Source organism: Ambystoma mexicanum, chromosome 2q (genome assembly GCF_040938575.1).
Source record: "Ambystoma mexicanum isolate Mex_15411 chromosome 2q, UKY_AmexF1_1, whole genome shotgun sequence".
NCBI classification, from domain to species: domain Eukaryota; kingdom Metazoa; phylum Chordata; class Amphibia; order Caudata; family Ambystomatidae; genus Ambystoma; species Ambystoma mexicanum.
This window is the reverse complement of record NC_090924.1, coordinates 620,148,959-620,175,669: the sequence shown is the minus strand read 5'-3', so window position 1 is coordinate 620,175,669 and position 26,711 is coordinate 620,148,959. Positions and strand designations below refer to the sequence as shown.

Genomic DNA, 26,711 nt, shown 5'->3' with positions numbered 1-26,711 from the left:
GGGGTAGGCTGGAGTGTCTCGCCGCCAGTGGAAGGTGCAGCGTTACGGCTTTCTTCAGGGAGAGATTGATGGAAGGATGCGGCTCCGGGAGGTCTTGAAGAGGCGGGTGCTTCACTGGTCCGTGTGGAGGCGGCCGTCAGCTTGGGTGCCGGTCCAGCGGGTGCAGCCCAGGCGGTGATGCACACTGCTGCCTCAGCCTGCAGGGCCGCACTGTGCGTGCTGTGCCAGAAGGTGATGGTGGGAGGAGGCCTCTCTGACTTCAACACGGCTCCGCGGACCGAGAGCTGCCAGCTGCCTCAGCCTTTAGTGCAGCACCAGGTGAGACTGGATGGAGGCGGTTGGAGGAGGGGTCGTCGGGATGAGTCACTGTGGGGAGGTCCACAGCTTGGGTGCCGGTCCGGTGGGCACAGCCGCGGCAGTGAGGCTCACTGCTGCCTCAGCCAGCAGAGCCGCGCTGTGCGCGTTGCGCCGGAGGAGGGTGGAAGAAGGAGGCCTCTATCTGCTGGGGAGACACGGCGCCACGGTGAGTGGAGCGTTGCAGCAGCTTTTCGCTCTTCGTGGACCCAAGCTGCCGGCTGTCTCGGCCCGTTGGGAAGCTCTAGGTGAGACGGGCTGGTTGGAGGAGGGATCGTCGGGACACTGTACCTCGGCGAGTCCGGCGTTGCAGGAGCACACTGCTCGACTGCCTCAGTTTGCAGGGCGCCTCTAGATGAGACGCAGTAGATGGTGGTGAAGCGAGGAGGCCTTGTTGGAGCGCGGCACCGCGCCAGGTCCGCTGAAGCAACGCCTTAAGATCCTCAGGAAGCAGCAGACTGGACTGCCAGTCACGGGTGTGTGAGGCCGCCTTGATCCGGTGTGGCGGTGGAGGCGGGGTGGGACAGTCTTTGGTGACTGTGGCAGCGTAGGGGAGCGCAGGAAGGCTCACTGAGGAGGAGGCTGCATCAGAGAGATGAGGTGGATGGAGGGTCCGATTGTTAACAAATTTTTTTCCGTTGGTGCCCCCAGCATTAAGACTGAGAAACGTAGAGGTTTGGTGGAGAAATTGTAGTAAATACTGCAATTGACACGGTTTGTGTCAATTGCAACCCGTTAGACTGGGTAGACCGTCATTTAGCATCTGTGATGGACTAAGACTGCTGCATTCAATATTTAATGCTAAACATGGCCAGCGCTAGACAGTAACCAGACCATGGCTCTGCTCTCAAAATTACGTACCCCTTAGTGCTTGTTAAAAGCCATTATACCACACCGGATATCTTACATTTTAACCTGCAAGGTTTCAAAAGCGATCCAGCACATGGCATGACACTGTCTTCTGAACCAAGCAGAATCAGGCAACAGAGGCACAGAGCTGGAGCTATGGGGGAGATGCTGATGGTCTGTTGCCCCCTCTGAGGCAACTTTCAGATTCCCGAAGCGCCCTCTTGACTGCCTGCAAATGGTATGGAATGGTGCCTTCCGGCGACAAAACCTGCTACCTGCAGTCCTTTCAAAGGGGAGTTTTAAATCAAGTGAGGGGTGGGGCGACATGAAAGGGGTGGAGGAAAGGCGGTTGGTGGATCTGAGGGATAACACTAAACTACTACACCACAAGAGTCCCTTGCCGACGCTCTGTTATAACTTACATAAGACTGGTGGAGTATCTTTAAAATTCTATTGCAACAATAAGGCAGTCTTCGGAAAGTTATAACACCAGAGTGCATCTTTAGAATTCACTGCATTGACAACAATAAAAAAAGCCTGAACCCACTTTACCTAAAGAGTGACTGCAGGCACTCAGAAGGGGCTGGCGTTTCATTATTGCCAGCAGGGCATTGAATCAAAGAAGCATATATACATTATAGAAAATGGGTGCCTGCAAGATTTTAAAACAGCACATTAAGTTGGTTATTCTGATTTCAAAATTACTTGCAACACGTTTTGTTTTATTTATAGAGTGCTGAACGCCAAAGTAAAAGAAAAAGGTACAATTGAAGTGGAAATAAATTAAGCAACAAATCAGCAAGCAAGCAAACGTGTTTTTGAGAGGAGAACGGAAGTGTGGAAAAGGAGCGAGAGTGAAGGAGGAGAGGGAGTGCATTCCAATGTTTATGGGCAAGTAAGAAAAAGGAACGAAAGCAAATCACGGAGGACGCAGACTAGAAAAAGGGCTTAAGATATAAGGGAGCGCGGAGTAGAAGGAAATGAAAGAGGAAAGATGGGGGGGCATGCCATGAAGGCATTTGAAGACGAGACAAAGTTAAAGAGAAGGCATAGTTCAAAGAAGAGCATCTGGAGCTAAACTAGTGCAGGAGAAATGGTCAAGCAAAGAAAAAGAGAATAGAAGACATAGATGGGTAGCTGGCAGGCCAAAAAGAAGAGTTAAAAAAAGTAAAATAAAAATTAAGAAACAAGGACTTTCGTAGCTTTAACGGAAAGGAAGGGTCGTACCTTCCAAATATTAATAGCTGTAAGAGGCAAGAGCAAGATTAAGAAATATTATCCCTCCAACTCAGACCTTCAAGGTTGAGAAATGCATGCCCTTGCAAGAGTTGCTTACTGATAATGATTCCAGTACAAAATCTCATGCCAGCCAGAGACACAGTAAGAAAGAGAAAGAATGGCTGCCCCAAAATGCCAGTCTAGCCAATTAATATTCCATATTTGTCCATAAACAAATGCTGTGCCTGCCAAGCACCTCTCGCGCACATAGACCCAAAATTCATACTCATCCACCATGGATGGCATCCAGGCCTTTCAACCTTTTCAAATGGAAGAGGCCTCGCATTTCTGGGGTGCCCCTAGCACCTGCCTCCATGTTGCCAGTCAGCACAGTCTTGTAACATGGAAATTTATTAATTTCTCTCCATTTTCGTAATGGGGCTTAAAAAGTGCACTTTGCAGGCAGCGCTTGCATTACAAGCTGGGTTTACACTTCCCACGAGATAAACAGAAATGTAATCACCTCATTGCCTTTTAATACTGGTTCCTCCACATCAGCCACTTGCTGTCAAAGAAGGGTTTAGAGCTCTTCAGTTGGCATTTAGTGTGAAGCTCCCTGCTGGCTGGCCGCCTCGATGATAATTGGCGGCTATTAACCTTATCTCTATCGCTATTGTAATGTATGCACCCCACGGGTGCCTTAGACTCTTTCTAAGCAGGCAGCCCCCAACCATGTTGAAAAATGAGCCCCCCACACATCTTCACCCGGGACTTCCAACCACCCAGTGACAACATAACATTCACAAACTTCATTCTACCCATAACATACAAACAATGCATTATTTATCATCCATTCAGACACCGTCAACACACATATGCTTGCACCACACGCGCATACATACATACATTCATCCAGCACCTCCATTGACAGGCACTGTGTGCACACAACATTCATATGTACATTACATACACAATAACACATGCAAACAGTGATGCAACAGCTATTGAGAAGACCAGGATGTATCCACCTGGCCCTGACCCCCGAAATTTTGGGTTACGTTGACTTGGCTGAACTACAATGCCATGGCAGGACAGGACCTGACAAACAGTGCTTGCCAGGGCTGCACTTGTAACATATGCCTGGCAATTAGTAATAATTGAATGTGTCTCATTGTGGGAACCTGAATTTGTATGCATACATTTTTAGGAAATTGAAATCTTGATGGGTGACTTGGTACTCGCATGTTAGGGGAGTGACCAGGGCATAGGAGACAGAAGACAATCTCACAGTTCTTAAGTGTGTGTTTCTGACACGAAGAGTCAACAGCTTTTAACATAGAAAAAGACACTTGTTAAAATACGGCTAAGACAACATACCGACAATGCGTGAGAAAATGCACAAATGCTAGCAGGAATTAACCACTGTAGTGGTCAGCCATATGATGTTTGATATTGCAATTCTGCAGCTGGGAAAAGTTTGCATGCCCTCTCGCTCTTATGTGTCTCTGGTCCCTGGGCGAGAAAGCAGAGCAGATATAGCCCAAAGTTGCATTCTCAGGGGTAGACGCACTGTGCAAATGGGCCCTGGACGCCTTGAACGTATAGGAAGAGAGCGGTCAGCATTTAATTTGTTAATCTCTTTTCCTTCTTGGCCACGAATAAAGATCAATTTTGTGATTTTCGTATGCACAGATTGTGTAGGTAATACATCTTTAACCCGTACATTTGATCGATCATGTACTAGAAGGGCAAGTGACGCAATGCTGCCGATTGATGACATTCCCCCTTTTGTTAAATCAGCGTGTACATTTCTGTACCTGAGCCGTGCGAGGCCTCCCAGCCCCGAACACTATTTATGTAAGGAGACAGCGCGAGCCTGGCTGGCAGACCCAGTTAAGCTTGCGCTGTCCAATTACTTAACCGATGCGGCACCGCAATGCGGCCACCGCGGCCCTACACTGCTCTGGCATATAATGGGGACACAGAAAAGGCACGCCACAAAAGTTGGGGGGGGGGTGACATGTCCCCACCGTCCCCCCTATAATTACGCCCATGAAGAATACTACCATTTATCAACATCGGGACAAGGGACAAGTTCTGTTTTTTTGTATTTATTTTATTAGTCGTTATTTTTATTACCAATAACAGACAAAGAGCTCAACTTTGGTTCGAGGTTTAGGACGCTTATTAAAGAAACAAAATACAATCGGATTAGTGTCTGGATGGCGGTCTGATTTATTGATCTAAATATATACTGTTCTCTGCCAGCGGCCTCCCTGGGGATTTACTGGACAGTAATATCCACATTCTTGCGACTCAGTGCTCCATGAAACTGACAGAACATCCAGGATAGTCTCCTGCCCTGGGGGGCACAGGACGGAGTAGTGGGATATTATCTTACAATAAAACCTTAAACTGAATACCAACATGACTAAGGGCAGCAATTTCTTTTGTGGATCGACAGAAGTTTGCTTTCATCTTTGAAAGACATTCTAAACACTGAGAAGGATGCCTTTTAGTAAAGTGGGGCTTCCGATTTGACATGGCTAAACCCTCCTAGCGCAATATCTACCCACTGTGATAAACCTGAGGGCGTTCCCACATTTTCCTCCTCTGGATCCTTTGCTCAGGTGGCCAGGGAAAGGCCAGCGCACTAAAATCCCGACCCTGGGGGTGGATGAGCGAGGATCACCTGGGTACGGGAGTCCAGGGTTACACCCATGGTAAAACCCCAGGTGAGAAGGAAGAAGTCCCTGAAGCCTTCATGGGATATGCAAGTCCAACGGTCCCTGATCCAAGAGGGAGGCTGAAATATCGTACCAGAACAGAAGCAGGCAGAGAGGGTCGGATGAGACATGCATGGCTTTGACCTCAACACCTGTTTACCACCCCACATTTCAGACTATAGGGTGTTTTGTCAAGACCAGTACTTTTATGGCAGGGTACAAGGGGTAGCGAGTAACCTAACAAAAGGGGAATCACCACAGTTGAATAAAAACAAGCCCAGGGGATTGCCCTCTCTCCTCTTTCACTCACCCTATGATTAGTCAGCCTGTAGATATCAGTTTCCATCTTGTCCCGTTTCACCCTCCCCATTGCCAACATGTACTGGAATGAGGAAGAGGCAACCAAGAGTTAGAGAGATTACCTGTGTGAAAATTACTGTGAAGAGGAAGATGAGTGAAGAGGACTACATTCTACCAGCAACATGTCACTTTAATAGAGTCAGGCAATTGACACAAACCATACACACCCAACTCCAATTGACCCTCAGTTAAGGTATAAAAGGTGGAGTTCTGCCACAGTAAATGAGCAAGCTGGGGTTGCTGGATGGACCGTGGAAGCCAGGTAACAGGAGGCTGCAGCGCAGGACCTCAGAGGAAAACGGGATGCCAGGACGTTGACCCGGTGTGTCAGAGGTGTTGCAGCGTGGCAAGGGAGCCGTGTCTCCATGGGGCCAGATTGGGGAAAGCGGTACCCAGGTCAGTGCTCGTTTCCCCGGGATGTGTGCAGGTCCCAGGAGTGTCTGAGGGGCAGGGGGTGGGGGGAGAAGAGTGAGTGAGTAGGAAACTCAGTAGCGTGCGGGTGGCTGGAGCCAAAGCAGTAGCAGAGGAAGGCACAAGCAGCAGGATATCTGAAAAGCCAGAGAAAGCAAGACAAAAGGTGCGCGAGTTGTGCAAAAGCCAAAACGGTGAGTTGTGAAGAAGAAAAGAGGGTGCGAGCGACCCAAAAGAAAGAAGGAAAAGTTAGAAAGGTTTGGGGCAGCACGAAGCAAACAGAGGAAGGGTGCAAGAGGCACGGCAAGGTATACAAAGAGTGCAAGAGGCATGGCAAGGTACAGAAAGAAGTTTGCAAGAGGCACAGAGGGGCAAAAGGAGCCTGAAGGAAGATAACTAGTCTAAGGAGAGGGGCCAGGCATCAGAGTGGTCGCACATGGGAAGGAGCAAAGGTCCTGCGTTCTTGAACATCTCCGATACTGCCCCGGTTTTGACCAAAGGAGGTGTCAGCACCACTTGACAGAAGGTGGAGCTAAACTGAGTGTAAGGTGGGAGCGAAATCCTCCAAAGTGATGGAAAGGCTGTTGCAACCTCACCAGAAGGACCTATGCTATGAGAGGTGCAGCCTGACATGGTGAACCTTCAGCGTTTTTGTGTGTGTGAACTTATAAGTGAACTTTTTGATACAATAGGGGCCTATGCTTGGGGAAGGGGACCCTGAGAGGCCAAAGGAATTATAAAGCAAAAAAGGGTGTATCTTTTTGAGCCAGAGAGGCCTAAGCTTGGGAGAGGGGAACCCTGAGAGGCGCACAGGAAACGGGAAGAGACATTGTTGAAAAGAAAGAGGCGTAGACTTGGGGAAGGGAACCCCGAGAGGCCTAAAAGGAACTGTGACTATTCGTTTTGGACACCAGAGGGCATGAGAATAGCTTTGAGAAGGGAATCGCAAGAGACCCAGAGACATTGTAAACTGTATTGTCCTGCTGCAAGAGCCCTGCCAGAAAGATCGCAAGGGCACTCCTTTTGCATTTAACTATTTTTAAACTGGCAGAACTAAACCCGACAGTAAGGCTACCTGAAACCAGCCTTGGTTTGCATTTCTTTTTGAACCACCGTTGTTCTTTAAGACAACGTAACATCACATTTGTTTTAAAAGTGAGGGCAAGCATAGATTTTGCACAGACAGATTTTGGTTTTGGACTCACGGACATAGACAGCCCCTAGAAGCATCAGCAGACGGACCAACTCCATTAGAGTTGAGGCCAGTTAGGCATTTCACCAACCCTACCAAGTTTTATAATAACGGTTTTCAAATTTACTTTTGAGTCTGTGTCTCTATTGATACCATGCTTGCCTCACTCCAAATTTAATAGGATAGGGCAAGGTTGGTACTCTGCGAACATCCAATTCAGCATCACACATGCTTTGTGTGTGTGGCATTTATGTGTTGGATTTTCAGTGGCGCAGACCGAGCTTTGAAGCGGCTGAACTCTGAACAAGGGGATACAGTAATAGGTTCCACTATATGGGCTAAAGTACTGCATACTGTACATTATAAGGATGTTTGCAGTAGCTAGCTTAGCGCAAGATGACATTCTCAATGTTCTATAGAATGTTAAAATGATGTATAGTTGGAAAGTCTGGCAGACTCTGCTGAGGTTGGCAGCTGTGGTCAGTATATTCACAAATAAACCTACCATTACGTGAGAAACCATCTCAATAGCTACAATATTGCAAGTCACGAATGTGTTCCGTGTCCATATAAATGGACTAGGCCGAAGGCAGAGCTTTTAAAAAGGTTACAGGACTCTAAAGTGATTTGCAATATCCTTTGTACGCCTGACAGGGGCTACTTCAATCCTAAAATACACGGCCACACACCGTCATTCCCCTTAATAGTTGGCCTCTTGCTTAATCTAATGTAAGATCTTCCAGTTACAGATGTATATAATCAATGTACAATCTGTGTGGGCTAGAAAAGCACAAAAATGAAGCGTGTAATGTGTTGGTGGGCCGAAGGATTATACAGTTTAAATAACATGCAGATAGAGTATTGCTTTTCTGCATTTCACTCCATTGCTGCACAGTATAAACCTATTACCATGAACATTACCTGAACAATTAAAAGCTGCAAAGTGTCAAAGATAATTCAGAAGAAAGGCATTTGAAAGTCTCGTCACAGTTTTAATTAAATGCTGCAGTGACACCTGGTATTCTGCTCTGTACTAGCTCAAGCAGCAGGCATTGATAAGTCACATCTTCACTGTAATAACTTTTTAGTTACAAAAGCTAGCTTGTAATAAAAACATTTACAGGCTTTTCTACCATATTGCAGGCAAACATGCTTTATAATAATTACAAAGTGAGAGCTTGTCCAATGAGAAGGAACAGTCAAATAAGCGGTTCTCTGGGATGGTTCCCACTCAGGAGGGTCTGCAACCAAGGCCTAGACCATTGTACCTTGCACAGTGGAGAACTATCAATGTTCATATCATGCTTCCCCGCCCACAAAGACAAACCAGCACTGAAATGCAGGCAATCCTCCTCTGAACAAGAGCATAAACAGTAACCCCAGGTCACGTGTTTCTGCCTTATTGTGCATCAGTGAGGTGAAGACGAGCGACTCAAACAGTGGGAGCAAGGGGTCTACATCTGGATTATACTTTTACTCCAGGGATCCAATTTTTCAGGACCACCTGTACTGAAAATGAACATGGCCAAACAAGTTTCCTCTGATGACTCCCACTCAGGAGGGTCTACAATCCTATTTTACCTCACCTTACTTTTTATTTTGGAAGCGTTTCTTCTCAGTAAAGGGGCACTCACATTTTTGTAAATTTGGAAAAACATGTCTTAACACTAAGTTACAAAGGGTAATCCAGACGTGGACCCCTTGTTCACTGTTCTTGGAGAGGCTCAACTTCAACTCATTGATGATGCCCACCAAGGGACAAATGCATGTCTGGGGTTGCCGTTGGTACTCTTGTTCAGAGGAGAATGGCCTAGTATTTCGTATCTCATCAGTGACTGATACGACCATTGATATTTGTCCTCTGAGAAGAGTACAGTGAGCTAAACATGGTTGTAGATCCTCCTGAGTAGAAACCGTCCCAGAGAATAGCTTATTTGGAAGTGTTCATTCTCAGTAGAAGAGCTACCACATTTTTGTAAATGCATTAGAACATGGATACAATTAGAAGGCTAGACCATAAAGGGTACATGTGGTAAATTATGGAGATTGAATATATAGAGGTCTATAAGCAGAGTATATTGAACAAGAGGACTCTGGTGGCAAATGTACCAAATTGCGGCTCTCAAGAGCTCTACGATAGCTGCAACAATACTGTTGCAAATGTTCTGAAGAGAATGTACTTGTATTTTATTGAATGTATAGTCCGCCTTTCGCCAAAGGCGCTGTATAAAGAATTGTAAAAAAACACAAATTTCAAAACGCAGTACAATTCATAATGTTTAAAAATGAGCATAGGTACAAGTTACATCAGAAGAGAGAGAAACCAGAGAATTTAAGAAACAAGAGAAGATCAAAGATAGGTTTTGAGGTTTGTCTGAAAGATACAAAGACATGAGACAGAACGAAGTATGTTCCAGTGTTTGGGAGCCAGAAGAGTAAAAGAACAGAAACGAAATACAGCACAGGGATGATTAGCAACAGTTAGAAGAAATGCATTCTTTGTTCATAAAAAGAGCGCAAGGGGACATAGAATGAAATAAGGTGAAAAAATAGAGGGGGACCAGACCATGTGAAGTTATAAAGATGACGAGATTCAAAAGGAAGTAATGAAATTGACAGTAGGGAGGGTGTGATGGAGGACCGAGTGGGTAAAGAGAAAATAAGACGAACAGAGGAATTATAAATGGAAAGAAGAGGAAGAAGGTGGGAAGCAGGGACACCAAGCAATAAAGTTCAAAAATAGTCGATGTGGGAAAAGACAAGAGACAAAAGAAGTTTCGTAGCCTGAAAAGAAAGAGAAGTGTAAAGATTAACAAAGGTTAAAAAGAGCATAGCAACAGGAGCAGGCAATGGAGGAAATATGAAGAGAGAAGGAGAAAGAAGGATCAAAGATAACGCCCAGATTGCATTCTGATGTTGAAAAGGGAAGAAAGTATGGGGGGGAAAAGGAGAGGGGGAGAAATAGTAGAGGCAGGGAAAAACAGAACCACCGTTTGAGTATCTGGGAAGCGATGGGCCTACTTGTCTACTTCGAAATTACTGAAGGGGTTGAATCTACTTCAGATTGGTTCCAAACCAAAAGGTCAGGGTGGGCTGGCCTCAAGTAGGTTAAACTAACTTTCAAGTCAAGAAACACCTTGCATCGTTAGTATATTAACCTGGCAAAGGCTCTCTTTATAACAAGGGCAAGTCAAAGCAATACAAAAGATAAATTGCTGATAAACTATAATTGTGTAAATTGAAAGTTATCTCCAAGTAAATGTGAAAAGGATTAGTGAGAATGTAGCTGGAAAGGACCAAGTGAAGAAAAAAAGGAAAGGATTTGGTAGTTGCCAACTGTTATGTTGTAGATTATTTCCTTTCAAGTACCTCCCACATCAGATCATTTGCTGAAGGAGTGCTCAGAATTCTTGCTCTGGCAGGAGAGCCATCAGATCTACATAATGGAAGTCCTGTCTTAACCAAAGAATCTCGGGGTGGTTCACAGTATAGTTTCAAGTTTTGCACAGAATAATTTCCATACCAAGACTCACGTGTCACTGTTCAACCTCGGACTTCCCACGCAAGATAATTCAGTAGGGAGGTTTCACTACTATTTCCACAGTGTTAAACACCCCCTCCTCTAATCCCCCACTCACACCCCTCCACTTCACAAACAGAAGGGGATCCGGTAGAGTTTAGCCCTCTGACAAAGGAACTAGAGCAGACTAGGCTAACATATTGGGTACTCTCCAAGTTAGAGAGTAGTCCATTTTTCTAGCTGGTCAGAGACCACCTCGTCGCACATCAAGGGCAAGACGAAAATTATAGTGTTAATACCTTCATATAGCACTAAAAATCTGCCTCCTAGAATGTGAGATTCCCTATATGTGCAGCAAATGGTCACTCACCCATAAATGCCTTTTCACACCTTGAAATGCAAGCATGCAATTGATCACTATCCGGAATCAGTATTTCATCTCGCCCTTTCAAGTTCATGAGTATGCAGCTCTGGAATCATGATACGATATGATCTATGATATGACTTTTGTAACGCGCCTATGCACAGGTGCTTCAAGGCGCGATGAGGCAAGGGAGGGGGAAGAGAGGGAAGACAGACAACAACCTTATTAGGCCAGGTGTCATTCAGATCGCGCAAGTGCAAGGGAAGGGGGAAAAGGAAAGTGCGGGGGGGAGTGCAGTACAAGGGATAATAAGATAACATAAAATAAATAAAGAACGACCAGCTGGTGGCAAGTGCAGGGTGAGTGCAGACATAAGTGCTGGTTTGGGGACTGTAGGGATACAGAAAACACTCCCCAGGTGCAGGGGTTGCCAGGAAGGCAACGCAAGCGTGCAACTGGCAGTGCTTGGGCCCAAGATCAAAAGGGTGGCCAGGTAACCCGTGCAGTCTCAGGATCAGCCAGGACTTCAGCAGAGGAGAGGGGGAGAGAAAGCAGAAGCAAAGAGGAAGATTTTTAGGTGCTTCCGGAACCGACGATGGCTCTCGTCAAGTTTCAGGGAGGCTGTTCCAGAGGGAGGCCCCAGCCGAAGAGAGAGAGATCTACCGCCAACTCGTTGCTTGGAGAAGTGACTGACCCTGGGGGAGTTGGAGGTGAATGAGCGAAGAGCTTGAGAGGGAAGATTTTTAGGAAGAGAGAGTTTAAAGTATTGAGGCCCCAGAAGGCCTTGTGGATGATGCAGAGGGTTTTGAACTTAATCCTCACAGCCACTGGGAGCCAGTGCAGAGTGTTCAGTCCTGGAGAGATACAATCCCTGGGATTGAGGCCAAGGACAAGTCTTGCAGTCCTGTTCTGCATTAGTGTCAGAGGGCATAGAGTAGAAGCAAGCAGGTTTAGAAAGAGGCTGTTGCAATAGTCCAGCCTGGTGAGAACCAGCGCTCTGGAGGCAGTGAGCTTCTGGGGGAAGGAGTGGAAAGGACGTATACCTCTGAGGAGGTGCAGTTGATAGTGTGACTTCTTAGAGACGTCAGAGATGTGAGGGGAGAAAGAGTGTGGAGTCGAAGATGACCCCCATGCTCTTAGCCTTGCAGGTGGGAGCAGGAAGAGGGCTAAGAGGCCGGCCAGAGAGCCACAGGAAAGGAAGGAGTGGGTGTGCCGATGAGGGTATCTCAGTCTTACTGGCATTAAGGCAGAGGTCATTGGCGGCACACCACTCCTGGATAGCAGACAGACAGTCAGATGAGGGACGGGGAAGAGGTGGCCGAAGGTAGCCTGAAAAAAAAATCATAAAAGGCCTGGTCTATTCTGGGTTGGTGCACTGCCTCGCTATCTGTTTGACACTCCCGTTGCACAGACTGAGAGCCCATACATCTAGCATGAGCAGGTGCTGTGGCATAGATAGGACTCCATTCTGGATGCCCTACCTTCAAACTCTGATTTGAATGGACCAACAGCTCGATAAAGCACTGCTGTGTTCTTGTGGGAAACAAAAGTGGCACATCCTACGATTGTCAAACTGAAAAAACATGTGTTGCAATAGGGGATAATGTATTCTCCATTGTAAAAAGATTTTTTAAAATAGGAGACATTTGTAAAAAAGCAAACCATGGTGTCATTCGAACAACCTGTATTATGGTTGATCATCAATGCCATCTTCCACCTTCAGAAGGTTGAAACAGACTGTGCCTTTGGCGCAGTGGTCCTAATGTTTTTGTGGAATGCTAGATAAGCCAGAACTCAGTCAATCTAAATTTGGTATTTCAGTGACTGTTAAACTAGGCTATTGTTGTTGACAGGAACATACAGCAAAAACATGGTGCCTATGGGCAAGTCGTTACCTTATTTCGTAAACATTGTATATGGCCGGCTTCTGTATAGCATCTGACTGCAAAACAGATTCACACTGCAAATAGTTTCCTTTTTTTAATACCCCGTTTAGATTGGTCTGCACAGGTTATTGTGTTTTAGTCTTCATGAGTCCCATACCCCTCAATATACCTTCCAAAGTTATGTCAAGTCACAGAATTCAAAAGCAACTTCCACACAGCTATTCTACTGAGAGTACATTAGGCAACATTGCACAGGGAGCGTGGAGCTACCCTCCAAGCTTAGTTTGATCTAAAGCTGATGGTCATTTAGAGAGGCTTTGCCACATTCTCAGGCCATGCAAGGTCTTTACACATAGCCCAATAAGCCTATGGAATGACTAGGGTTGTTGGCCAATGGCATGCCAGCATCTCCATTCACCAGGCACAGAGCACTACAAAAGTGGGTGGAGAAAATGACGTCTATCTAACAGCTGCCAGTTTGTGTCGGGCAAGAGATGGAGACACGGATTGAGCAAGCGCGAGGGTGCGAGCAAGAAAGAAAAAAAAAAAAAAGAGTAGTTAATATTACATAAAATAGAATTGTACCATATTAATTTGCAGCTGATACTGTGGACTCCCCCCTCCCCCAAACATCACAATGAACTTTGCCAGTTCCCTCGCCTACTGTCATATGAAAGACCGACTAAGTAGCTTGATTGGAAGTAATGTGTAGATGCAGGAGATGTACCCTGCTAAAATACAACATCTCTATGCGGCTGATTTTAATAAAGAAAAAAGGCAATTTGAAAACTCGAAAATCCCCATCCAGCCCCGTGTTCTTACCTACAAAACTTTGATTTTTTGTCTCCCACAATGGAGCTGCTCGAACACCATTTGCTACCAACGCGAAGAAGGCTTTCTTTACCTGAAAAGAGATTTCACAGGTTTTAAAAAGTTATTAACAGGGACTGCTGAAATCTGCCAATCAATGCATTGCAGTGCCGGTCATGGGGCATTCATAACACGTTAAATACGAACACGCATAAAAGGGCAAAGCATGCTTTCATGGCCAACAAGGGACCAGTTGGCACAAGCGTCGCGATGTTAGTCAGTCTGTGACAGTATGAAATGATACAACTTTATTGTAATCTGTGACAAAATAAGTGTACTGCGATGTTCAATAAAATGAGTAAATAGTTTTTTTTTTATTAGGCATCAAAAGCATAGCAAACATCGTATGCTTTTTTATGTATATGTCTTAAGTTTGACTCCATAAAGGTGGCTGATCCGGTTCTAGCAAAGCTCTGTAATTCAAATCCTAACTGTGGCCTTTCCATGCATTTAAATGACCCATCTGGCAGCGTACGGTGTGATGCACGGTCCAGGTTATTACGTCCACTTCAGGGTTGAGGGCACGAAAAGCGAATGCCAAAGACTGCGCAGTAGCGCCGGGCGGTGGGCCTACCGCAGGAGGTCCACATTACTTGGCTGAATGAGAGCGAAGCTTCCATCACACAAGCCCACACTGTCATGGTAGAGATATTCTAAGTATCATGTTCTCTGCATTCTGGGAATTATAGCACTGGTTTAAAAGTTAAAAAAATAAAATGAAAGGTCCAAGAATGCAAATAGAAAACTGGAATTTGAGGAGTATCTTCTGCATGATATAGAGAATGTTGGAGTTTTGGAAAGCGTGTACCTGTCACGAGGGGAGGAATTGGCTGGAACAAGACGGAGATGGCCTTTGGCAACAACTGTCTTGCCGGAGCACCGTCCCGGGTAGACATGTTGGAGATCCCCCAGTAAATTTGATCAATTTCCAGCACTGCCTGTCACTCAGTTGTTGGGGAGAAGGGGGCTTGCCGCATTCACATATAAAATAGTGTTGCCCTATAAGACAGACTTTGCATTGCAGTACAATGCATGCTTTTGCAGCTAATCTGCATACCCAAAATTCAGTTGCTTATGGGGTCCAGAAATGCAGGTGAATTTCCACCACACCTGGGGAATGTGGTATGCGTGCGTGTTAGCTGAAAGGTTCCATTCTAACAAAAGAGGTGATGGCTGGAAGGTTCAGAATGAATCTGAACCTAAGGCTTGGGGTGAGACCAAACCTGATTTGCATATGGTCTTTTCCCTTCTGTATCAGCTTGGAAGGCTGAATAACGATGACCTGAAAGGTTGCCCCGAGCTGTGCCTGTAGTTTTGATTTATTCAAAACCTTACAGCCATCAACTTTGGGTTTTACTGTAGTCACCCCAGTGGGGCGGGTATGCCCAGTCATGTGTTACAAGCCTGCTGTGACTAGAGACCCAAAGCTAGTCCTCGCTGATGACGCCAAACCAAGCTGAAACATGTCTTAGGATGCTTGTGGTCTTGTGCAGAACGGATGTGACCTAGTAGTTCAAGCTAGACTGTCCTTTTAGGGGTAGGACTAAGCCGAATTTGCTTATTGTCTTTCCCCTTCTGTAATGGCAGACCTTTGGCTCACCCTCTGAAAAATTGGCCTGTCGCCTGCTCCAAAGCAATACAGAATTTCCATCCGCACCAAGAAGAGAGCCCACATCCAGGCACGGGTCTCTAGTGCATTCCACAACTCGGCAGACATCTTTTAAATTCTGCAGGGAACTAGCCAACCCATCTGCAGTCTCCTGCTCAGTCTCCTCCTCACTCCTCCCCCTCTCAAATCCTCTGCAATGCACTGGCCACTCACTTCACTACAAAAGCCCAGGACATCCCGAGCACCCTTGCTTCCCTCTCCCCCCAACCTCTCCTCCACCCGCTTGCCTACTATGGCCTCCCACCCTCCCTCCTCCTTCTCCCCTGTCACACCTGATGAGTTCACCAGTTATTCGCTCTATGAAGCTCTCCTCCAAACAGGCACCCCCCACCCCCACTCCTCCAGAACCATTAAGGCCAACACCGGCTCTCTTGCCCCTGCACTTGCCGACTTCTGCAACCACTCCTTTGCCACTGGATCTTTCCCCTCCTCCCACAAGCACTTGCCCTTCTGCGTCCTTGCCTGAAAAAACTTTAAGCAGACCCCACCTGCCCAGCCAACTACCGCCCTATGTCTATCAGCCCGTTCCTTGGGAAACTCCTGGAGAAACTGCCCCCCCCCCGAATTTACCTCGGCAACAAGTTCAGTATGAGGTCTCCACGACCATCAATCTGGATTTCAAGCATCCAGAGGCACGGAAACTGCTCTTCTGAACACCCGTGAACAACTGCTCGCATATCTGGACTCTAACTCTCCAGCTCTGCTCATTCTACTTGATCTTTCTTCTGCCTTTGACACAGTTAACCATTCCTTCCTCATAAAACGGCTCTATGATACCCTGGGCATCTTGGAGTGAGCACTGGACTGGTTGACCACCTTCCTAACTGACCGCCCATCCCAGGTTATCCTGGGCACCTTTTCCTCTCCCATCTCTTTTTCCACCTGCAGTGTCCCCCAGGACTCCAACCTCTCCACGTGGCTCTTTAACACACACCTTGCACCATTGGCACTCTTCATTTCCACCTTCTTATTTAACTTCCATTGCTACGCGGATACGCACAACTTTTCTTCAAACTCCCTGCTGACACTCTTACTTCTTCCATCATCCCGGACTGCCTATCTGCCATCCAGTCCTGGTGCACTTCCAACAATCTCTGCCTCAATACCAGCAAGAATGAGATCCTTCTGATTGGAACCCCTGCTCCCTCTTTCTTCCCCTCACTCAGGCCATCCTCTACGGGCTTTACTTTACTTTCAACAATTTATAACGCGCACCATGGACCCTGAGGTTTAAGGGTGCACAAGAAAACGTATGACAAGAACAGCACAGAAATGCACATTTAAGAGCCATTTTTGATAGCCCAGATCAGAGTGACGGACAGGGAGAGCACCAGCGTAGAAACATTATCTAAATAAAAATGTTTTCAGCCTTTCAAAATATTGGTGTAGGACTCAATTCTCTTACTTCTGGTAGCAAGGTATTCCATGCCCTTGGTGCAGCTATAGCAAATGCATAATTCATGGCCTTGCTACATTTACATGTCAGTATTTTGAGCTGGTTAGTGTTATTAGACCGCGAGGGTCCTTGCACTGAATTTCTCAGTCAACACCTCACTCAGATTGACTGGCATGGATGCCAGGAGACATTTATGGGAAATCAGCAACAGGCGATAGTGAATCCTTGCCTCAACTGGGAGCCAATGCAAATTACGCCTAGCGTCTTAGATATGATCCCTCTGCTTGATTCCGGTTTTGACTCACTACACTGTTCTGAATAACTTGGAAGACTATTGCATTCTGATTTAGAGATTCCCACTAAAAGACTGCTACAATAGTCAATTTGTGACCCGACAATGGCCCTTGCTATCATTTCTGAGTTTGCTTGAGAAATATATGGCCTAAGTTGAGCCAATAGTTTCATATAAGCAGAGGATGAAATCAGGTTACTTAATTGAGCTTGCATATTCATATTCTGATCTCAAACAATCCCTAGCGTTTTCACTTTTTTCTTTGTAGCAATATTATAACCCGCTACTGAAAAAAAAACAGTTGTAGTCTGTGCCATCTTATTTTGTTCTCCATCCCCATCACCATTAACTCTGTTTTTCTTTGTTGAGCGTTTACCATTACAAATCACCCATGTTTGTATGAGATTATATATTGTTGAGGATTCCTTCATCTTTCCTACATATACACCGGATAGCGGGATGACACATTGCTTGTCACCCGCGTAGTTGGTAAAAGCAACATTTGGTTCCAGTACATTAAAAAAGGGACCAATGAAGACATTATAAAGAGAGGGTGACAGACAAGCCCCCTGCGGTACTCCATAAGCTATCAGCATAGGTAGGGCTTCTGTATCCTTGCTGCAAACTCTGCACCACCTATTAGTCAAAAGAGATGTGATCCAGAGAGCAGCGTTGTCAGAAAAGTAAGCCACCTCTTTCAGCATAGTAACCAAAAGCATATGATCAACAAGGTCAAAAGCCGCAGAAGTATCCAACAGCATAAGCAGAGCAGTTTGGCCTTCATCTATGGAGTGTAACAGTCTAGATTTCAAGCCAAGCAGTGCTGTTTTGGTCCCGTGCCGCTGCCTGAAGCCAGACTGCAATTTAAAACCGTGTGTGCATTCCAATGTGCCAAAATTTGAATCTAAGCCATGCAGTAACATTTTTAATAGAAATGCAGCGTTCGTGATTGGCCGGTAATTAGCTGCAGTGTTCGGGCATAGGCCAGGCTTTTTTTTAGTAGTGGTGTGATCCACGCACTTTTAAGCCCAGCAGGGACGTGATTTTCTGCAAAGGATGCATTCACACATTTACATAAGGCACCAATGAAGGTGGAAGAACAGGCCTTGATCATTGCCAGGCAAGGATCCCCTTTACAGCTAGTGGGTTTAAGATGATCCACAGTGTTTGCCAGTTCGGCTTCAGATACAGCATTGAATTTGAATTGAGTATGCAATGGTTTTTGTACAGGTAACACTGCTTCATCGATGTTAACAGCTGGACCAATATTGGTCCTCTTAACCTCAATATCCTTTTTTATCCAATTCAGCTTACCACAAATGCATCTGGAATCAGTGTACACCAGGCAGCACCTTTTACCAGCGTATCAGAGTTCGTTTGAGATGGTGTTTCAAATTGCTTTAATATTTTTTAAAGTTCTTTAGCCTCTGAGATTTGGCTATCCTTACATTAGAAAATACTCTTTTTAGCTATTTTAAAATCTTTAGATGCCATTTTATATGCTTCCCTGCCAAGGGTATCTTGAGATGATCTCCATGCATAGAAGTATTTGGTTTCAATCGTTTTCAATTTATTTAATTCAGGAGTAAACCAGTCATTACCCTTTTTTTTTTCAGTGACCGATTTAGTTTTCGGAGGTGCAAGGGTATTCGTAGCTTCCTGCATGGATTGCATACAAGTGTTAACCATGTCTTCAGTCTCTAGTTTAGTAATCTCCTGTACCATGGGCCGTAACCACGGCTCCAAGGAATTTTAAAAAGCTCAACCCAGAAGCCTAACTCCGATACTCATTTTCCCTTTACCCTAATGATTATAGTTTTCTTAAGGACTATGGTTAATTGAGCAAAAGAGTGACCCGACCATGGGCAAGGTAAAACTGCTTGGTCAGCGGTCTTGGTATTATGTATAGCCACCCAATCTAGTGTATGCCCTTTGATATGAGTGGGAGTTCTAACAAGCTGCTCAGAACCCAAATCATTCAATAAATCTTCAAGGGAAGTCACTGAGGTATCCTTATCACAACCCAACCAGTAGTTGACATCTCCCAGAATAACACTTAGTGTTGAGTTTGAGGATGGGCAATAGGAGATTGCAGAATTACGTGGGAACATTTGGCATGGCTCTCCCCCTTCGCCTTCATCTGAAGCCAGAAACCTTGGAATCATGTTCGACACCTCTCTCTCCTTCGTCCCTCACATTTAGAACATGGAGAAGTAAGAGTTGAAAGTGGGACTTCTTGGCAAGGAAATTCTCCTTTTTTCACTTTCCCCCAGAAGCTTGACATTACCCAAGCCCTGGTTCTCTGGTTCTCTCTAGGCTTGACTACTGTAATAGCCTTCTCTCCAATCTACCCTCTCTCTTACTCTCTACAACCCCTGGGGCTAATCCAGAATAGTCTATCCTCAAGTCCAGGGGCTGCATCACTCCTGCCCTAAAAAGTCTTCACTGGCTCTCAGTTGCGGCACATATTAAAGTCAAATCCCTCTGCATCACCCACAATTTTGTCTGGGGCTGGGGACCACGTCATCTGCAACTTGCTCTTACTAAATGCTCTACCTCTGGACCCCTACGTTCTACTGCTGCCAACTTGCTGTGTGTAAAGCGTTTCGCTAAACAGAGGGCCGGAGGCAGATCTCTTACGTCAGCTGGCTTCCTCTTCTGGAACAGCCTCGCCCTTCCTCTTCGTCTTGAGCCGCACCTCCTCAAATTCCGGAAGCTCCTCAAGACCTTCCTTTTCACTTCCTCCTTCCCTTCTTCCCTCCTCTGCTAATATCCCAGTCACTGTGATTGGTGACCAGGGCCCTTATGTGTCCTTCAGAGCCCTGACCTTCCACACCCAATCACTTCAGCCTCTACCTACACACAGCACTTGCCTCGGCACCCACTGGCCTACGCCACTGTAGGTCTGCACTTACTTACTGCAGCTCAACGCTCCCTAGCACTTACTATACTTGGCACTTACATCTGCTGCTCACCCACAAGCATGGACACTCCAGTACTTACCCCCCCCACTCCTTCTTCCCCTCCTCTCTTGCACTTGCACGTTCCGAATACTCACTATCCAATATACTACTATCCAAGAAGCTTGCTGTCAGGTCTTGAACATCATACAAGATGCAATGCACAAGAACGGTTTCATCCCGGAAAGCTACACTACGCTTAACCTGCGTAGATTGTAGTTGGTATTAGCCTACTAAGTGTTCTCTCTCGCAATGTAATTAAGGATTTCGACTTGGTGGAGCAGAGTTTCATGTTCAGTCTCCTGAAGAGTATGGATTTTAGGACCGAATTCTTTGTTTGGCACAGGCTTCTTTATAAATTAACACCCGAGGCAGGAGACGCAACCAATCAGGTTGCTTGGATTGCACGCTGAATCCCACAATCTCAACCCGCGTTCTGAGCAGCCAAATGGCTGCTTCCGCCTCCCAGCCATCTCCCCCATCCTCTCTGCCCTCGGGTGTCCTGTCCCTTCCCACCCCCACTTACCCGATTCATGTGGGGGCGCCCCTGCCACTGCTACAACTCCCGTGTTCCTGCAGGCAGCCATGGGGCAATTGAAGAGGGGCTCCATACGGAGCCACGCCTTCCAGATCCATGACTGCCATCTTAGGTAAGTATTTTGTTTGAATGAACAGGACGCCTCACGGCATCCCATTGATTCAAATAAAATACATTGCTATTAGCACCCCAGGTTTACAGATTTAAAACCTGGTGTGCTAATGGCAATAAGGACCCATTCTGGGGGGCTTCAACAGCTGGTAACTGGGGCCCCGGGCGGTGAAGCTCCCCCAAACTGGTGCTTCTTACTTACATTAACCACTCAGTGGTAGGGTGAATGGAATAACAGATTAAGGGAGCCCACTGCGAAATTACTATCCGCAAGCCTCCAGGTGCAAAAGATCTGAGGAGGGCTTAAACACATATGTCATTGAAGTGTTTCTACATTCCACGCTTCAACAGCTCAAGCGTTAAAAATGTAAGAGACACACATTGAAGTCCTGCGTTATATATTCACTAAAGATTGAACTGTTGAGGTGAAACAAGCAGGGGTGCCGTTGTCACCACTCCTCTTTGTGCTGGTGATGCAACCCTTTCTAGAGTGATTATGGCGAGATCAACTGTTGGATGTGTTCAGGAGGACATAGTGTCATTCTCTGCAGAAGATCTGAACCTAAAAATCCCCAGTTCCCATGGACCTTTAACAGGGAGCTTAGCATACACCAGGGTTGTGAATTAACTAGGGCAAGTTGGTCGAATTTCAGACGAGCGATCCAAGCCATCATTGAAGGATCCCCAATTATGGTGAGTGATGCTTGTTCTTTTACTTAGGGTTATAGGTGGGGAGAGTGAAGCTATTCAGGGAGATTAATTTGGTTGCAGCAAATAATTAGTTTTCCTTGACTGTTACACAATGGAGGGCCTACATCTGTCATTTAGTAGGAGAATGGCACTGTTAAAAGAAAAAGAAAACCAATTACTTTTTTTTTTTTTTTTTTTAAGTATCCATATAGCATGTCATGTACATCATTTTGAATTCACCAGGCTTCTGAGGTAAAGATTTTTAAACAAAAGGACTGATTAGCAAAATAATACAGCAGAGCCAGTTACCACGGGTAGCATCAGGGGACTACATAATTCAGTCTGGGAAGGTGGTCTCAGACTACTCAATTTGCAATTAATTGTATTGTTGGGCATAGATTGGAAATGTACGAAAACAATGATAATATGGTCCAACTTACTGATCGATCTGGAGCATTTGCTGCATGGAAATACGCTCAATGTAGATAGTCCACAGCCGACTATGGCTGATGGGGTGACTTGGAGGCAGGCCACAAACAAGCTGGGCTGAAGTGGACAATTGACTATGGAGACACCGAAGTGAGCATGTAGAATGCTAAAAGCGGTTTCTCAAATGACTGGCTTTTTATAGTTCTAGTATGCAAAATCTCAAATCTCCAACAGGGTGATGAAAAAGTTCCAAGCATTTAATAAGATCAATTCCTTTTGGCAAGGGAAGACTTACACATTCTTACAGATAAAACACACCCACACTATTCAGATGGGAACCAAGCTACGCCTATATGAAGGGCCTCCAATATTATTGAATGACTGCGATCAGCAAATTCAGGCCACACAGTTTTTCAGTATATACAAGGCCTTATAAGCTTTCAACATCTCCGCTGGACAAGCTGAGGCAAAGGCAGGGGACTGTCTTCAAGGACCTTGCAGGTGGTGACTGTGAGGGATTGCTGCTTCCAAGGGAAATAGCATTGAGTTTAAAACTGCACGCGATATAGGTTTCTGCACACCTTCTTTCCTCCATTCATAAATGGGCAGAGGCAGGGATGACAGATGCCTGCAGTGCTAAATGGTTAAGGGAGAACTACACAATTTGGTAAGGATAAATCCTGGGCAAACCCAGAGTGGTGGGTTGGAATGGGAATGCCAATTCAAAGTACATTTTTCTGAGAACAAGGGGGAATTTTAGGCTAACAAATACATTAAACTGTTCTTAGGCAACGGCTTGGACATTGGAAAGCAAGACATACATAGCTTTGTACTAAGGCAGTGAAATCCCTCCCATGTGGTCGGTAGAGGGAATGGACAAGGTAATATCTCAGATGAGGGAGGTTTCCACTAAAAGACGGCGCCCAACCAAATACATAGAAACATGGAGTTCCTCGGATGAATTATGTTTTTCAGAGCAGCTTCAGGAACAGTCTCCAGACAAAGGGGTGGTGGAAAGCTTAGATCATTGCAGGTACAAAGAACTTAGAGCAACAAATCAAAAGAGGACCTGGTGCTGAATAAAGTATAGGTGTTAAACAACAACTGCAGGGAATATGACAGAATGAGTTGTTAAATTAATAAACGATGAAGTAAGAAAAATAAAGTAATTTTGTAATGGCAATCTCACTCTTGCAGCCAATATTTCATGGTCATTTCCAACTTGATAGAAATAAGCCAAAAGTAACGAACTGCTGGACTGGGGCAAGGGTTCTCCATGAGAGGAGTCCTATATTCACCAGTGTGGCGAAGGACTGTGTCCCAGAACCAATTCCATACCAGATAGTCACGTGGAAGACAAGGCTGTCTTGTTCAGTTCTTGGATGAAGAAGCGCAAAATGTTAGAGTACAGAACTAGTTGCAGCAATTGCTCGACCCCGGATTAGCCCAATAATATGTTCCCTATGTAAGATAGAAAAACCCAACTGCCCAGTTAATAGTGGAGTCTTCCGAGAGGCTAGACGAGAAAGCACAGTCAAGGAGTATCATGAACCTCAGTAGGTTACAACAGTGTTAAGGGACTGCGGAATGCCAGCGCCCATTTCAAGCTAGAGGTCAGAGATCGCTCAAACACTCACAAATGTTTCCCCAATAGGAAACAGAAGGCCAAAACAACTTTGGACCCCACACATGTAGGCCACCTGAATGCTGCATTTTGGAGGAAAGAATCCAGGGGTATACAGGACTACCAATTGTCACGTATCCAGGAAATTCACCACCTATCCCCAAGGGCGGAGCCTGCATCCTCCCACCCCCCCCTTGGGACTATGTTGGTGAGCCTGCTACAATTAACACCTTCTAGGGGACAGGGCAAGCGAGATCCAACTGGGGGTGATCCCTTCCCCTAGAGGCCAGGCACTACCTAGGTAGGGATACAATTCATCCTCCCTTGTCTCAAGAATCCCAGAATTTTGTAGGTTAAATGAGGATTGGGAAATGTAATGAGTTTTCAACACATGTATCCAGAGATGGAAGTGTAATATAAATCATTGGTACGCCGTACCACTAGTTTGTTATCTTTTTACAGAGCGTACCTTTAGTTCAAAGCTCTAGGAAGAGAGTCAGGGATGCTTTTGTTAGGTATGAGTTTCATATCAACCCCAGAACTTGTTGCTTTTACTAGTTAACTATGTTACCTTGTCCCTAGGTGAAGAGGAATCTTTTTTCCCCTCTCACCTAGTATTTCTCTTTTTTATGGGTGACCTTTCTATGTCTCTCCATAGTGTATGGTTGAAGTTATAGTTTGCTACAACATTTGGGCTTGAGTTGCCCCTTTGGGCTCCGCTTCATGTACTTGGGTGAACTACAGTTCCCAAGTAGTAAAGAGGTAATTTCATTCAGCTTTACATTTTATAGTGAGCCAGAAGTCCCCCACCTTATGTGGAGTGCTGGGGGAACCATGTACCCCCTTTCTTACCCAACTGATAACATTGTTACAATTATGAGTTTTACATGAATGGCTGGTGGCAGTGGTTTTACCTTTATGACTTTTAGTCTTTATTACTCGTAGGCAGTTATTTCAGCCTTGATAATGCACAGAAGGGCCACCATTTTTCTAAAATGGTGGGCTCCATTTTCGCTATTTGTGTGCTTCCTGTTTCTGAGGTTTTCCCCTGCCATTCTAGGTGGGAACAACCTCAGTGGCTGTTTTGTCTTCGGCGGGAATCCTGTGGATTCCCTGCCCAGGCTCCATAGTGTCTGGAAAGACAGGAAGCGAGGGATGAGTCCAAACCTCTGCAGCCCTTTGTCTTCCACCTTGCCTGAAAGGGAACAACTCCCAGTGGGGGACTAGCTGTCCTGATTGGACAGCCAGACAGCCCCTTTCTGTAAAATTCTGTGAGAGAATGCAGAGGTTGTGCTGTAGTTCCTGATAAAAACTCTGAACCTGGAAGCTGCCGACAAGTCAACCACTGGCGCATAAAACCAAAGAGGATGAAGAAACAATGGCTGTAGCGATTTCCAGTGACGGGAGAGACTGCTGAGTAACCGGAGCCTGCAGTTACCCTTCCTTCCAATTGACATGGGGATTCTGAAACGGACGACCCTGAACCAGAGCCTGGTGAGACACACTAGATGGTTATAGGTCAAAGGATCGAAAACATAGGATCGACTGCCAAGAGGGTCGAATCAAAAGGACCTAAAACCAAAGGGTCGAAATGTATTTAAAGTTTTTTTTTTTGGGGTGGGGGTCCCCCCCAAACACCCGTTTTTTTGGGTAAAAACCACTTTTTTTTACAAAACCAAAACCCCAAAAAATACAAATTTTTAAAAAAAACTAATTCGACCCTTTGGTTTTAGGTCAAATTGCATCGACCCTTTGGCCTTCGATCCTTTGTTATTCGATCCTTTAACTGGGCACCACACTAGACTCAAGACCTGCATTTTAAGCCATCCCACATCGTGCTGCAATTTTACAAGGAGCCAATACCCCAAAACCCTGGGACCTTGAGCCATTGTGCAGTGAACAGTCTTCCAAATTCCGAATCTTGCTGAAACTTTGTGAGCATTCTGCTGGACCTCCAGAGGCATGAATCGAGTGTGTAAAGTCCCCTCATCGGAGTGCTGGACTTTGAAAACGACACAAATCGGACAGGCAAGATTCAGTCTTCTTCTGGCTCCTGAAAAGAGGTGCCAAAACCACAAAGCCGCATCTAGCCGCAAGGAAAATCTTGCCTTGAGCCTTCTTCTGTGATCCTTGCTGCAAAAGTCCTTCCAAAGTCCAGTATTCCATCCATCTTCTAGACAAAGGAATCCATTGCCTAGGTGTTTGGCTGCATATCATGAAGTATTTCTGCTGAAACACTTCTTCTGTGCTGAGGTACTGTGTTGGCTGGGGTATTTACTCATCTTCAGTCTCTTGCGATTCCTGTCTATCCTTGGGGTGCTACTGTGATTGGGAGGTCTCTAGTCCAAGCCTACTGCTGGAATCCTCCTAAGGTGTCTTCTCTGAAGTTCCTTGACCCTAACTAACCTTCAAAGTGAACTACTTGCTTGCCCAGTCTTCCTCAGGAGCTCTGACTTTGCCTGCAACTGAGCCCCATCTCACCGTGCGCCCACTGCTAGCTGCTAGACCACAAGGGTCCCTCTTTTGCCTCGGAGAGAACTCATGTACTAGAATTGGAGAGGGCTACATAATTTAAAGGATTTTCCTTGAAAAGCAGAAGTGTTGAAAAGTCTACTTACTTGTAAAATAGTTTGTTGGTAGTTTTAAACCCGGAGTGCATAGTTACAAAATGTTTCTACTTACCGTTGAGATATTCTGCCATTCTGAAAAGTATATACATAGGATTTACTTACCTTCAATAAGCGGTGTGCCTTATTAAATAAGTATTCTCAAAGTCTTACTTTGCTTAGAAAATGTCTAGCCATTCTAACAGAAAGTAGACAGAAGGTTAACTTACTCACCTGTGAATTGGATTCCCCTCTTCCCAAAAGTAATGCTGCCAGTTTCATTTTATAATTCCCGTTATGATAATTGTATGAGTGTGTCCAGTTAGGTCTTATTTCCCCTGACTTGCTGTTTGCCTGTCAAGAATAAGTCTGCCTAGGTCATACTTTTTTAGGTTGCTGGTAGCTCCTTACAAAAGTATATATAGTTCTTGCATAGCTGTGTGCCCTCCAAAAATAAGTTAACATGTTATTGCTTCCCTTAAGAGTCTTAACTGAAAAGCAACCGTTATTGAATATTACACTGCAAGGTCCAACTCCCCTAGAATAACTGTAATCCTAACTCAGAGTTATAGGTGTTTTACTGTTCCTAGAATAAGTGAAAAGAATATTGTCCAGTTGCCTTAACTATGTGATGTCTTGCTGAGCG

At 45.5% G+C, this 26,711-nt stretch overlaps 1 protein-coding gene across 10 annotated transcripts in view; it reads right to left on the bottom strand.

The window, feature by feature from the left end:
* The window catches only part of PRKAG2 (protein kinase AMP-activated non-catalytic subunit gamma 2), a 2,090,293-nt gene that overhangs the window by 173,512 nt on the left and 1,890,070 nt on the right, over positions 1 to 26,711 (bottom strand). For all 10 annotated transcript variants that reach the window (XM_069647770.1, XM_069647769.1, XM_069647768.1 and 7 more), the window contains one exon: positions 13,703 to 13,784. In XM_069647770.1, the coding sequence (XP_069503871.1) occupies positions 13,703 to 13,784 (82 nt within the window). The remainder of the gene's footprint in view (positions 1 to 13,702; positions 13,785 to 26,711) is intronic.